This window comes from Cyprinus carpio, chromosome B17 (assembly GCF_018340385.1).
Source record: "Cyprinus carpio isolate SPL01 chromosome B17, ASM1834038v1, whole genome shotgun sequence".
NCBI lineage: Eukaryota > Metazoa > Chordata > Actinopteri > Cypriniformes > Cyprinidae > Cyprinus > Cyprinus carpio.
Window position 1 is genome coordinate 1,115,435 of NC_056613.1, and position 16,226 is coordinate 1,131,660.

General features: G+C 33.1%; 2 protein-coding genes across 3 annotated transcripts in view; one reads left to right on the forward strand and one right to left on the reverse strand.

Moving 5' to 3' along the window:
- The window catches only part of LOC109084950 (1-phosphatidylinositol 4,5-bisphosphate phosphodiesterase beta-4-like), a 347,521-nt gene that overhangs the window by 199,293 nt on the left and 132,002 nt on the right, over positions 1-16,226 (reverse strand).
- The window catches only part of LOC109078138 (gamma-2-syntrophin-like), a 70,350-nt gene that overhangs the window by 42,578 nt on the left and 11,546 nt on the right, over positions 1-16,226 (forward strand). For both annotated transcript variants that reach the window (XM_042743159.1, XM_042743160.1), the window contains exons 10-14: positions 3,625-3,754; positions 6,096-6,134; positions 6,401-6,517; positions 10,419-10,490; positions 11,447-11,656. In XM_042743159.1, coding sequence (XP_042599093.1) covers positions 3,625-3,754; positions 6,096-6,134; positions 6,401-6,517; positions 10,419-10,490; positions 11,447-11,656 — 568 coding nt within the window. The remainder of the gene's footprint in view (positions 1-3,624; positions 3,755-6,095; positions 6,135-6,400; positions 6,518-10,418; positions 10,491-11,446; positions 11,657-16,226) is intronic.

Sequence of the window (16,226 nt, forward strand, 5' to 3'; positions counted from 1 at the left end):
AAAAAAAATAAATACATTTCTGATTATAATTTCATATGTCAGGCTTTACAGAGTTAAATATGTTTAGCTTTTTCTCTCTAAGTATTTATTGATTTGTTTTTTCATCCGTCATCTTCACATTCTCTAGAACTTTTCACCAAATATGACTCCTCAACTGATATCTTGTGAGCGCCTGAATGCATTTTTTAACTTTTAACATCTAAGAATCCATCTTTCATGAAGGATTGTCAGCTTTTAATCATTTTAATGCTCAGATTTCACATCCCAGTACCATTCCCACCGAATGTAAGACGCTCCCAAAAGCCGAAAGCATCTTCTCAGTCTCTCTCTATGTATGCGATGGCCGATGAAGACGCTCTCCCGAGTCTAATAGTTTTTTTATTGTGTTCTGTTTCAAAGCGCTGGGCTACAGTCTGCTGCTAGTTCAAGCAGAACATTACATTCTCCAGGCAATTTCTATCTGAAGAAGGCCAAGCGCTGAATGGACGCATCTCACACATGGTTGGCATTAATTGAAATCATGCCATTTATTGAATTGCTTTATTGGAAAAGTTGGAAGCTGCTAAAGATGCCGTGTTTTGAGAGCAATGCTTCTGTAATCTCACTTCAGTAATAGAGTTAGTCTTGCTCTCGCTTGATTTAATGCATTAGAAATGTTCATCTCACAGCCTCTTGCCCTCAGTAGCCCTTCATAAGCATAATAATCTGGGCCACAATGGAAAGGACTGCTCGAGCGTCACGCAGAATATGTTTTGACGTGACGGTCTTTCTGACAGCTATCATTAAATAGTCAGTCCGGCAAATCAGAGTGTAATTCATCTGCAGCACGCTCCGAACACACACTGAAATTAAATGTCAAAGCCGCCCATTATAGACAATTGATGGTGGAGTGAGTGTGACAGCCCTGTCTATCAACTCACGCATCTCATCCCTCACATTTATATTGATAGCTTTGCACATTTAAAACAAACGGAAATAAGCAGGTAATAAAATCTGAACTGACAGACATGTCTGAGGTCAGTCTTTTGATAGCATTGGGAGATCCGTATGCAGTCTGGTTTTGTGCCTGGATTATTTATTTATTTATTTGTCTGTTTGTTTGTTTGTTTGTTTATATGTGTGTGCACGTGTTTGTGTATGTTTGTTTGTATTTATTAATTTATGTATTTATTTATTTGTTTGTTTGTTTATACGTGTGTGTGTGTGTGTGTGTGTGTGTGTGTGTTTGTTTGGATTTGTTTACTTATGTATTTGTGTGTGCGTGTGTGTGTGTGTGTGTGTGTTTGTTTGTTTGTTTGTTTGTTTGAATTATCATTTTGGAATTTTTATGGGAATACAAAAACATAATAATACTTTATTACAATTGTACACTTCACAGATATAGATGTACACAGATGTGCTTTACAATTAAAAAAAAAATAAAATAAATGTGTGTGTGTGTGTGTGTGTGTGTGTGTGTGTGTGTGTGTGTGTGTGTGTGTGTGTGTGTGTGTGTGTGTATAGCTCAGTTTTGATGTTGCTATGAGAATTGTATAGTGTAGATTTTCATTTATTTATTTATTATTCATAAGATTAGTCATAAGATTGTCATCTGGGAATTTCTATTGGGGATACATTACTGTAATAAGAAAAAACTCCTTACTATAAAACAGTAATAATAATAATAAAAAACTCTTTATTTTTAAATTAAATTGAAAATTAATGTATACCTACAATTATACACTTCAGAGATGTGATTTACAATAAAAATAAAAATAATTAATATTATTGTTAGTGGTAGTGTTTAAATATTTTCAGTAGACAACTAGTATCAGTAGACAATGATTTATTTGTTTATTTATTTATTTATCATTGAAGTATGCTATTGAGAATTAGAGAGTAAGTCTAAATTTGATTATTTGTCATGAAAAAAAATGCTGAATTTTTATTATTATTTTTATTATTATTTATAAAAAATATTTATGCAAACTTTATTTTGATGTTCCCGTCAGATTCATATACTGTCTGGTTCGTGTCATTATTATTATTATTATATTTAGAATTATCGTCTTCTGGAAATAAATACTGGGAATAGATTAATGTAATGCAAAAACAACAACAAAAACATCCATCATCTTGCCTCTTCTTAAGAACTGATGTGAATCATCTGTGGAGTTGTACTGTAAGCCAGCTGTGACAGAAAGCAATGACTCAATACTGTGCAAAATGTGACCACACCTATCAATTTGTCTCTGTTCTTGCAATGTACAATGTGTCTCTGATGTCTTATTCATTTCTTCATCAATAATAGAATAAATCTCTGTGGCCCTGAAGATTTGATCAGGACTCGTTTCGTTCCTGACAAGTATCTTGCATCATGAACTGCTTACTAGCAGAGTTTATTTTATCACAGCGAGTCACTCTAATAATAAAGGCTCGGCTCACAGTAGAGCACTAGTGTACGAGGGTGCTCTTACTGGGCAATATGTACTTTATGCTGCTGCATGCTGTTTTTAGAAATAATTTGTCAAACAGTACACAATATACAACAATAAATGTTTCGGCTAGAAGTGTGCTATTGTTGTGAGATTTGTGACTGTGAAAATGAGGACTAGCATTAATGCCTTTATTTTTATTTATAATGTTTAATGTATTATTATTATTCATACTTTATTTTTTAAAACTTGAGTGTTTAATACCTTTCTAAAAATCCCTTTATTAATTTATTATTTTTATTATATAATTAGTATTGTTATTATTAGTAGTAGTAGTGGTAGTAGTGTATATTCGTTTTATTAATAATAATAATAATAATAATAATAATAATAATAATAATAATAATAATAATAATAATAATAATAATAATTAATATTTAATGTGTGTGTATATATAATCATTTAAACGAATAAATAATACATTACTTTTATGTATTTATTTTAATTAATTATTTATTATATTTACTAGTATAGTATTATTATTTGCATATTGTATAATGATGAATATATTATTATTAATAATAATTATAATAACAGCAATTATTATTGCAAATGTATTTTAATATAATAATAAACATTAATAATAATAATAATAATAATACTAATAAAAATAAAAAAAATAATAATATTATTATTATTATTATTATTATTATTATTATTATTATTATTATTATTAATAACAATAATAATAATAATAATAATAATAATAAAATAATAATAATATAAAAATGCTTCCATTATTATTATTATTATTATTATTATTATTATTATTATTATTATTATCGGTGTATTTAATTAATATTACTTTTATAATGTTTTTATTAATTTATTATTTTTAATATATTATTATTACTATTAATTATTATTATGATTATTAGTGTATAGTAATTTTAATCATGATTATTATGATACTTTTATTTAATTAATTATTTGTAAGGTATTATTATTATTCTTATTATTATTATTTGTGTCTTTAATTAATTTAATAATAATAATAATAATTTTTAAATCAAGGTGTTTTATGTATACAGAAAATCTGTATACTGTAAGAAACGATGTGATTTGTGTGGAAGTTTGGTATTCTAGAGGTGTGCTGTTATCATTGAATTTAATATTTAATATTTCTTTTTTTTTTTTTTTCTTCATCCAGATCGAACAGTTTTGAAGTCATTGCCTTAGATGGAGTTTGCACGCACGTTCTTCAGTTTTGCACTGCAGCTGAAAGCACAGACTGGCTTCAAGCAATATCAACCAATATCAACGATTTGACCCAGGAGAGCGTAAGTAACCTGCATTATCTGCTGCGGCATCAGTGTAAGTGAAACCATGAGAGATCAGAGCAGATCCGGCCGTCTCAGGCTATATGTACAGTACTGCAGCAAATGCACTGGACTGAAGTTTTATGACTGCTTTCAGGCTGAAATATGAATATGGAACTGGATTTTTGATGTGTTCAGAACTTCTGCAGTTTTGCATGATATAAACGTCAACATATTTGTATGGAGTTACTCCTGGTGACACATCCAGGTTGTATTTCACATAAAAATCTCAATAGAGAGAACTTAAAAATATAAATATTAAAAAAAAAAAAAAAAAAAAAAAAGAATGTTTGGAAATGTAAACTGATATTTCCTACTGACACACTACACCAAAAGATAGAAATAAAACATAAACCAATTTTTTTTAGCTGGTGACAATAATAGTGCACTAATAGTTTTGGCCACCATTATACAGTATATATCCATATATCCATATATATATATAATACGAATTCACATCATATAACTGATATAACCTTCTGGTTTTATATATAAAGAAGTATAAAGGTATTATATTGTGAATATGATCTTATATTTAATTGCATGTTCTTATGACTTATGCACATTCATGACAGTGTTTAAATGTTTAAAGGTGAAACCATTAATAGGCATGCATGCATTGTTATGAATTGAAATCATTAATTATTCATGAAAATATACAGAGCATTGAAATGCATATGATAAGTCATTATACGTAGAGCTTTACGATGCATGAAATACAAAGACATAAACTTGACTTGTCAGCCGATAAAACGGGTCAGAACGTGTCAAACGACACTCAATCCCATCATCCTCGCTGCTCGAGCATGTGTCAGTCGCTCTATTTATAGGTTATAGGTCAGCACAATAACAGATCCGCTTCCACTCGCACATTCACTCAGCTGTTAATTGAACATTTAGCAATCAGCGTCCGTCCTCATCATTAGGTGACGTCAGCGCAGTAATTGCACGTAAAGCAGGCAGCTGTGTGACAGCTTCAGAAAAAGCCCATTGGATCATCAGCGCATGCACTAATTAAAACAACGCACAGGAAATGAGATCGTTAGGCGGTATTCTTGGCAAGCGCAGAAGACTTATGAATCGAGTCCAAAGAGCACGAGTCTGGAGAAACTCTATAGACCATCAAGCTGCAGTTTTACAGAAAGAGGTGCATTATTAGCAAGAGTTTTCAGAGTGAAACTATCCCTCATAAGGGGGAATCACATGAAAAATATCTGGACATGCTCTGCCAATGTTTAACAACTAAATGAAATGAGTAAGCAATTAAATAGTTTGTATAAAATATATAAAGCCTTTTTAATCATTTGTTATTACATTCATGTAAATGAAGCAAATTTAAACCTTCCCTCTAATGCTTTATAGCATACTGCAATGCAAAATAAATAAAGAAATCTGTTAATAATAATAATAATTTTATATATATATAAAATATATATTCATATGAATATGAATATGAATATAGGCATGCAAATACATGTAAATATAAAAAAATACTGTATGTGTTTGTATTTATATATAGATAATATACACATTACACACACATATACAGGTGCATCTCAGTAAATTAGAATGTTGTGGAAAAGTTCATTTATTTCAGTGATTCAACTCAAATTGTGAAACTCGTGTATTAAATAAATTCAATGCACACAGACTGAAGTAGTTAAAGTCTTTGGTTCTTTTAATTGTGATTAAATAAAATGAATAAGTAAATATGTAATTTGCATTAAATAAGTAGGTTGTATCATATTATTATAACAGTACAATTTTAAGTAATAAATACATAAATACATTTATTTATAATACTCATATTATTATAATAATTTGCATTTTCCTGGCAATATTTAACAACAAAATAAAATGAATGATTAAATAAAAAACAAATTTTTAATACTTTGTCTAATTACTTTCACAACATAAAACCTTGAGACTTCCCTCGAATTCTTAATGATAAGTAAATAAATAAACATTTATTTTATTATTAATAAGAAGAATAGAATAGGTGTTTTTTTAATTGTGAAGTAAATCTTTAAAGTGTACAAAAGTGAACAAGTTTAAAAAAATAATATTAATCATATTATAATAATAATAATTGTTTATAATTGTAAAGTGTACAGTTTTATGCTAAAATAATACATAAATAATAATTATGTTAATAATAATCATATCATTATTTAATTATAATGTACATCTGTGAAGTGTAGAAAAAAAAGTTTAAAATAAATAAATATTGATATGGTTATTTCTTTGTAAATGTTTACTTGTACACTTGTTATTGATTTATAAATGTTTTTGTTCCTTTCAGATAAAAACGGCGAATAAATACTGTTCTCCTGATGATCAGGTGGGTTATTTGTACAGTGACATATTCATCTAAATCATAAGACAGAAAGTAATTATCCCTATTGTGCTGCCTCATCATATTTTACCATTACAGTATGAGAGAGATGCCATAATCAGGAAAATAATACATCTCGGAGCGATCCTGTCATGACCTCTGGCTCTCTGTTGCATTATGATTAATAATTCAGAGAGTAATTCAATCATATTTACGGCAGAGGAGAGTCTGAGCACGCACAGATGGCTTTCTTGTGTTGGATGTTTCCTCAGATTGTCCACATGGGCTGGGTGTGTGACCACCTGCAGGGCGGCGACGTCGAGCTCGTTCACAGCTGCAGGTTCCTGGCGCTGAGAGGATCTTCTCTCCTCGTCTTCAGGAGTCCTCCTGTAAGCTCATGCATGTGTTAAAAACACACACACACACACACACACACACACACACACACACACACACACACACACACACACACACACACACACACTCCTGAGAGATGGGATGCTATACAATATTACTGTATTATATGGTACATATCAACGGTGTAGGTTTGATTTTGGCATTGGTGGGTGCATAGCATAGTGCATAATTATTACTAGGGACAATTTAGTGTTGGCTGATATTGGTGTAGACATGCCATAGTGTCTCTACTAAAATTCTAAACCCTTGAAAATCATAACAAGCGATGTCTGGATAAACTGGGTAAACTTCATCATTTAGCTGAACTGTGTTCGTATGTTTTAAACACTTCAGCTCCTGATATGTTCACTTCTCAGGTAATATCAATGGTATGAACTAGGGTTGGGCATCTAAGGTATAATGCCGATCCGATACGAATCTCGATACAAAGTATCCGATCCGATATATTAACGATACATGTGTGGCATTTTGCGATGCAATACGATACGATTCACACCCATATCACGATACGATGCGATAATTCAGTACTAGCTATTTAGATCAAGTTTATGTGGTTATGTGAAAGAGGATGCGGTGCCATTGAATTAGTTTGATTATTTATTAACCAAGTAAAACCAATACTTTTTTACAAACTGGCTTTTCTCTCAGAGCCCGAGTGTCGGTTTACAGTAGAGGGCCATTTTAGAACACATGGCACATATTATTTAAGTATTTCCAAGATAAACAGAACGTATAAGTGCAATATATACTAAAAAAAATCTTTGCACTCTTTCAACAGAAAGAAGGCTTACCATTGCACAACAAGAATTGTGATTTCACTTTTCAACAATGAAAATAAGTTTTACAAAGATTTAGAGGCAGGGGATGCTGGGGCACTGGCAGACGCTTCCACAACAACACCCGTGGCGCCGCTTCAAGTGAGATATCAGATTAGTCGTACTTGCCGTTTTTTTTTTTTTTTACAGATGCGCGGCACATTTTACAAATTGCATCTGTCTTGTCAAGTCGTTCGTCTTTCTTGTAAAATCCATAGTGTTCCCAAACTTTAGATTTAAAATTCAGTGGAGGATAAATTATCTCGGCGTCCGACATGTTTGTTTTGCTTACTCTTCGCGCTTTCTGACAACTTTGGGCGCATCACTGGCTTCATCCGCACAGCTGATACATTGAGTTGTAGTGTACAGTACACACATCCGCAAATCCGTTGCTTAGGCCTACTTTATGTAGGTCGATTAAATTATGCGCAAAAAAACAGGTTGACAACACTTGTTAATAAATAAAGAAATACATTCTGTATTAAAAGGATAAAGCTGTATCTTGAAAAACCGATGCGTCTCGCAAAAAAACCGATGCATCTCGATTTGCTTCCAAAATTTAATTCATCCTCTGCTGCTCTACCGATGCACTCGCATCGTGCACGCGCATGACCGCGTATCGATACATATCGGTTAATCTTCCCATCCCCGAACTATTCAGATGTGGCTAAAATTACATAAACAGTGGTTACACACACATATATTGAATTGTTTGATGAAAATTATTGCAAGGGACAATTTAGTAGTCACTGGATATTGGTAGGGACGTCTTAGCTTTTCTACTAAATTCTACGCCTTTTGTACGTACATATATACATAATTGAATTATTATTTATAAAATATGTATTTTTTTAAATAAACATAAGAAATTATGAAATAAATGAATTTAATTAATAATTTAATCTGAAATCGTTTTTTTTTTTTTTTTTTTTTTAATCAGTGGAAGCTTGTTTCCATCATGGAATTAAAATAATAATAAAAATAAGTTAATTGCGACTTTTCACTTCACAATTCTGACTTTTTACTTTAGAATTGCGAATTGTACAGATTTTCTCTAGTAATTTTAATTTTAATTTCTCAAGTTCCCTGTTCGGGGAAAAAAAGATAACTGCGACTTTTTATCACACAATTCTAATTTTCTTTTTCTTTTTTTCTTCTTTTTTTTTTTTTTTTTTTTTTTTGCAATTCTGCAACTCATAATTGTGAATAGAAACAGAAAAAAAATCAGAATTGTGAGAAAATAAAGTCACAATTATCAAATCTGACTGACCAATCTCTTTATATACTTCTGGAAAAGCCATGGAAATTCTTTGATCAGTGTGGGAACCCTAAATAACACGTGAAACACATTTCAAACACTAGTACACTACATTACGCTGGAACTATAGTATATTGCAGAAATAGTGCATGTTCTGAACACAGCCAGTGTCTTCTCTCCTAAAATGTTGTGGACTGTGACAAACCTCACCTGTCCTCTGCTGCTCTGAGACTCAGGACATCCATTCTAATTATATATAATCAATCTATTACTTTCTAATGGACTGTGGCGAGGAAAAGCCATTACTGCGGTGGCCTCGCACACATACGTTATTGGTGACAAATGTTTTATCTTTGCCATTAAGCCTGAAGACACAGGTTTCATCAGTTATGAAATACAGCCCTGCACTTTGTGTTGGCACTGTTTTGTATGTTATTTCAGCGTCTGCACTTTCTAATTCAATGCAGTATTTAGCTTGACTCCAGCGTCGTCCTCTACATGACTCCGTTACGGCTGCATTAATGTTATTGTAAGTGGTTTTGATAAATTTTGTGATCAAAATAACGCTGTGCTGATATTTCTTGCCATTTCATTAAATGTGCATTACTGCATTAATAAAGGGAGAAATCTAAGGAAACATAGCATTTAACATGCCTTAAAGCCTAGAGAGACATTCAGCCAATTCATTAGCATCTCATTATGTTTCAGATTTACGTCTGTGCCGCTTTAGAGAGAACAGACTGTTAAATAAGCCTTATGTCTCTGTAGGTCATGAAGAGGTAATTACTGCAAACTTTTTCATACGCATGAATTTTAATGGAAATGGCAGCGTCGAATCTATTTCCGAGGGCAAAAATAAAAAATAAAACAAATGACTAGTTTTACAAAACAGAGGAGTGAAATAATGAATCAGTAGAATCTCTGCAATACATTGTGTTGAAAGATGAGAGGGTTGCTCCACAAGCCTCACAATTGTGCACTTGCTTTCTTAAAGGAGCAGTTCACCCGAAAATGAACATTAGCTTAAAATGTTTCACTCTCAGGCCATCCAAGATGTAGATGAGTTTGTTTCTTTATCAGTTTGCAGAAATGTAGCATTGCATCAGTGTCTCTATGCAGTGAATGGATGCCGTCAGAATGAGAGTCCAAACAGCTGATAAAAACATCACAATAATCCACAAGTAATCAACACCACTCCAATCCATCAATATTTAACTAAAATATGAGTCCATAAAAAAAAAAAAAAAAAAAAAAAGTGGTCTGGTCTGATTCAGGAGAGAAATCTGCACAGATCAAGCACCGTTTACAAGCCAAAACAGCTTTAAACAAATATGTGGCTGAAGTTTGATGTGAGAGACAACAGGAGATGGACTTTTTCACTGGAGGAAGCGATATTGTGGATTATGGACTGGAAGCAACGGTTTAAAGTTGAAAAGGTCTTAAAGATGAATTAGTTTCTCATAAACATGCAGCTTTTTTCTTCTCCAGATGTTAACTGGATTACTTGTGGATTATTGTGATGTTTTTATCAGCTGTTTGGACTCTCATTCTGACGGCACCCATTCACTGCAGAGCATCCATTGCTGAGACACTGATGCAATGCTAAATTTCTCAAAATCTGATGAAGAAACAAACTCATCTACATCTTGGATGACCTGAGGGTGAACACATTTTCAGCAAATGTTCTTTTTCGGGTGAACTACTCCTTTAACCTACTGCAAGGGGACTGCAGTAAGAGGCTGTATCCTCACTAATCATGGATGTGTGACAGTGAGATTTCTCTCTGTGTTTTTGTATCAGATCTTGGCATCAGACTGGGCTCAAGCAGAGGCTAGTTTTCACCTCTGTGAGGTTCTCTTTAAGGTTCATAAGGTATGAACACACATGTATGGCTTTTATCAGTAGATGCTGAGCGCTCTGTATTTGTTTTGTTTGTCATATAAAGTCAACACGAAATTAAAACGTATGTTCCTAAATCATATTCCTGCTCTTATTGTACATGATTGACACATATAAAATATTTTATTTATAAAAAATAAATACATATTAAAAAGTATTCATTTGTTTATTTTAATTAAAAAGTACTGTATATAACAAATATGCATATATTAGACATTGATAAGGTTCTCACCTTAACAATATTGTTTTTTTTTGTTTTTGTTTTTTTGAGGACCAAGGATTTGTATTTACTCTGCCCCAACACAAAACAGCGATTTAAAAAAATATATGTATATATAGAAATGTTGATTTGACAGTTGGACTTGAATTTCTTTTTTTGAAGAAATTAATACTTTTGAGCAAGGATGCATTAAATTGATCAAAAGTGACAGGAAAGACATTTATAATGTTACAAAAGTTGATTTCTATTTCAAAAAATGCTCTTTTTTAACTTTCTACTCATCAAAGAATCCTGAAAAATAAAATGTATCACAGTTTACCCAAAAATATTCAGCAGAACAATTGTTTTCAACATATTAATTGTCTGATAATTATCAGAAATCGTTCTTGAGCAGCAAATCAGCATATTAGTATGATTTCTGAAGATCATGTGACACTGAAGACTGGAGTAATGGTCACAGAAATTACATTTTACAATATGTTCACATAGAAAACAGTTATTTTAAATTGTTTTAATATTTCACAATTTTTACTGTATTTTTGTTCAAATAAATGCAGTCTTGGTGATGAGCAGAAGAGTCATTCCAAAACATTACAAATATCTTGCTGACCCCAAACCTTTGAACAGTTGTGTATATATCTATATTTATAGTTATATAGAAGCCAAACAAACTTAGAACAGTCACTGTGTCTCTCTTGCTGCGGTCTAGCTGTGGATAGCTGAAGACTGCTGGATTCAGACCAAGTTTTATCTGGGGCTCCAGCAGGACGGTGAGCTGCGGGACAGTGAACCCTTCTGCTTCAGTGTGCTGGTGGGTCACGGCCAGAGCTTCTGCTACAGCGTGGAGCTGGGCTCAGAGCTGGTGCTGTGGGAGAAAGCCTTCCAGAGAGCCGTCTTCATGGAGGTGCAGAGAGTCCGGGTGAGCACAAACCTACAAAACATCACGGAAACCGGAAACACGTGATTTTAAAAGGGCTTTTATTGCTTTATTCTTAACTCTTTTCCCACCATTGACGAGTTATCTCATCATTTAGAAGACAACGCTTCCCCGCCATTGACGAGTTTTTACAGCTTTTTGTGTTTTCACTGTTATACACTCGGGGGCGCTATTACACATCTTCTGATGTAAACACATGCATATGATAAATAATGCGATCATCAGGAATAGACAGCATATAAATGAAAACGGCATAATGTTACAGAGTAAAACGATGATCCAGGAAGTGCTATATGTCTGTGCAAGCTTTGGAGGTGTTAATGGAAGCGATTTACTGGATTTATGCTTTGATAATCGTACTGAATATTATCCAGATATAGTTTTTGATAAAAATGTGATTTTCTCACCTTTTTGCTCAAAATTGTACATTTTTTATGAAACCTACCTATATTTAAGCATTGATAAAAAAGAATGCTTTAAGATAGAATAAAACTGTTTTTTTTTTTTTTTTTTTTTTTTTTTTTTTTTTTTTAAGTAGAGGAAAATACACAGCAAAATATACTGTAGGCCATCAAATTTTAGTGAAAATCATAAAAATCACTGGCAGTGGCTGGCAACTTTTTTTAAAAAAATGCTGGCAAGGAAAGAGTTAAAACTGTATGTATACAGTATTACAAAAGTATTTAAAAGTACAAAGTATTTGATAATGTTCTCAAATTAACAATTTTGTTGTTCTGCCAGTATTTTTTGTGTCAAAATATTTCAAAAATGAATGAGATGGTATTTGATGGATTTCATTGTGTGCAATGCTCACTACACTTTATAGAATTTATTATTATTATTTTTCCAGTTTATATCTTATGCTTATATCTTATAATTTAGATTTTTTTCCACTGAATTGCACATTTATATCTCACAATTTGGACTTTTTTTCTTAGAATTGCTAGCTTATATATTAGATATTGGACTTTTTTTCTCAGAATTGCGAGTTTATATCTCACTATTTGGACATTTTCTCAGAATTGCAAGTTTATATCTTAGATTTTTGGACTTTTTTCCTCAGAATTTCGAGTTTATCTCTTATATTTTGAACATTTTTCTCAGAATTGCGAGTTTATATCTTACATATTAGATATTTTTCAGATAATTGTGAGTTTACAGTATGTCTCATATTTTGGAATTGCATATTTATAGCTAAGTTTCTAGTTTTTAATAAGTTGTGAGATGTAAATTTGCAATTGCATGAATAGAAAAGTCAGAATTGTGAGAAAATGTCTCCATATCCTTTTTAATTATTTTTTTATTTGGCAGAAAAAGAGCTTCCACAGAAATCAATCCAAATGTCATATATAATACAATAGTGAAAACCATCCTGTTTAGGCACAGTATCAAATAACAGCATTTGTTGTATTTAATAGAATTATCATCTGTTTTTCAGTAATGCATTACAGTAATAATATTAAAGCAATGCTGTGCACTTTCTGCATTATGGTAACAAGAAGACGCCCTTAATTTAAAATATATATCCTGTCCATCAGGCTTTAAAGAAGGTTTTAAAAAGAGATGAAACACTCAGAAAGCGGTATATGACAAGTGAAGCATTGATTTCTGCATCTGTCAGCACTGCGGAGAGCAGGAGCGCGTCTGTGTCTGATTCGTGCGTTTCAAATGTTATTACTGCTTTAATTAAATTCCTCTGAAGAGTCTTTTCTGTGAGACCTCTCCTCGCTGAGCCGTTAAATTACCTCGACCGCACAAAGGTCTAGCGCATCTCCGGTGTCCCCGTGAACTCCTGCAGGGCGTCTATTATGAAGTATATGCTAACATAAGTTCACGGGATGAAGGGGATTTAAGTCTGAGCGGCTCCGGAGACTCGCGTTACTCACATTTAAGTCGTCTTAAATACCACCCGGGGTCAAACGGAGAGCGTCACATTGCTCGTTTCCGGCAAAATCCCGACGTGCAAGTGTGCATCACTACAGCATATTTATTTATGGCTCATGAGCATCATGTAGGTTTAGCGCTCTGCCGGCGGCTCTTCAGCGTTAATTCGCTCGTACTTTAGCTTAGAGGAGCAGATTAATGGCTCTCTGGATAAACTGCGTATCATATTCCATGCAAGAAATCAAATTCCTCATCCAACACAGAGCTAATGTTTTATATGAGGCTAATTGAGGGAGTAAAGGCCACAAAAAGGCCTAATAGACCATCGTGACGTGCTGCCAAGTCATGACAGCAAAATTTACTACATATGTCCGTTTGGTCTTTATTCCAAGGGCGATTTCCAAATGGCATTTTTGTGTCCTTGAAGGACATGTCATGAATGAATCGGTGATGGATTTCATTGTGTGAACTGTTCACTTTTATAGGCTAGTGAGTAGATGAACATGACGCACGCTTTCAAATGAAATTCACCTCAGAGTGATGGAATGTGATGAATTTGACCTTTGAAGGATGGTTGCACAATACTGGAAAAACAGGCATTGTGATATTTTTTCTGCATTATACAGTATACTGAATTAATCATTCTAGAATGATTGTGGTTTTGATGGAGAATGCAGCTGCAAAGAAATTAAAAATAGTTTTTAAAAAAAGCTATGAGTTTTTACTTTTTGAGTCTGAACCATCCTTTAAGGGCTGTACGATATATATATATATATATATATATATATATATATATATATATATATGTGTGTGTGTGTGTGTGTGTGTGTGTGTGTGTGTGTGTGTGTATAAACACTAAAGAGGTACAACAAAACAAAAAACTACTTTCCTACTTGTCATTACTGTTTTTGACCAATTCAATATGACAATATTATTATTATATAATACAATAATAATACTTATGATTTGTTTTGTGATTTTAAATAAAATATTAATATTAATAATACATTTATTAATAAAATTATTTAAAATGTACATTTTAGTTTTTGTTGTGTTTTTAATATATATTTTCAGAAACATGTTTATATATTTTTTTATATTTACAGTATTTCAGTTGTATATATTTAATGGCTTTAGTATCAATTAAAGGGGTCATATGATGCTGCTAAAAAGAACATTATTTTGTGTATTTGGTGTAATGAAATGTGTTTTTGCGGTTTAAGGTTAAAAAAATCATTATTTCCCACATACTGTACATTATTGTTTCTCCTCTATGCCCCTGCCTTCTGAAACGCGTCGATTTTCACAAGGCTCATCGCTCTGAAAAGCGAGGTGTGCTGTGATTGGCCAGCTATCCAGCGTGTTGTGATTGGCCGAATGCCTCAAGCGTGTGACGGAAATGTTGCGCCTCTTAACATATTGTGAAGCCTTGTCCGGCCGGAGCGACGAGACAAAAACATAAAACCCATTATAACCGTGATATAAACATGATTTCTAGTCGTGTCTTCTTTTGGAAGGCAAAATCAAAGTAGTTTTGCTTTCTCAACGAAAAAGCGTCTCACACCGCGGCCTTGAGTGAGCAGAGGCCGGAGGCCCAGAGTGAACCGTGGTCTAGAGTGAGCCGCGGCTGGCTTGAGGCGGATTCTACGAAGGAGCATGCCTTGTGCATGTGGCAACCACATGTGACGACCCTGGGCTGGACGCCGCTTCGTCTACAGTGAAAGCCGATTCAGCGATCCACAGTGCAAAGTTAATGTATTTCCTCAGCGACCAGCACGGATCAGCTCCAGGCATGACGAAGAGGATATCGTCCTCTTTTGGAAGGCCAAACAACGTAGTTTCGCTTTCACAGTGAAACAAACAGCATCTATACGACATAGCTGCGACGGCAACAACAATATTACAACAAGAATAAAAGGTTACACCTTCTTTTTTTGCGTGAACATCTGGGCGGCGTTATGCAAATCTTCCCACATAGTGATGTAGAGATGTGGGGGCGTGTTAGAACGAGTCGTTTCAGGGGGGCGTGGACGAGTCTCAACTTTTATAAAGAATATCTCTTTGGATTTGAGACTTAAGTCTTTGCAACTTTACAGATCTTCTTTATTCACCAAGAGCTTGTAACACTCCAAAGAGAAAGGAAAAATTTAAATCACATCAAATGACCCCTTTAACTATAATAACCATGGATTGAGTTTTTATTTAAAATAAGTAATCAGCATTTAGTGTGTGTGTGTGTGTGTGTGTGTGTGTGTGTGTGTGTGTGTCTGTGTGTGTGTGTGTGTGTGTGTGTGTGTGTTTGTGTGGTTGTTTGTGTGTGTGTGTGTTTGTGTGTGTGTGTGTGTGTGTGTGTGTGTGTGTGTGTGTGTGTGTGTGTGTAATTTTATTGTATTTAAACTTTTTTTTTTTTATTGTTTTAGTTTTAGTTGACTATTATTATCTTAAATTGAGCTTTTATTTTGTTGGTACATTTGCAAATATGTGCTGCGGGTTTCAGAAGTGTTATATCATTTATATGATATATTTATTTAATTAAATCACAGCCTTCGCAATTTGAAAATCACAGTAAGCCATATTGAGATATCGCAGATTTATTGTGCAACCCTACTTTTTACACTCTTAAAAATAAAGGTGCTTTAAAGGTTCTTCACAGCGATGCCATAGAATA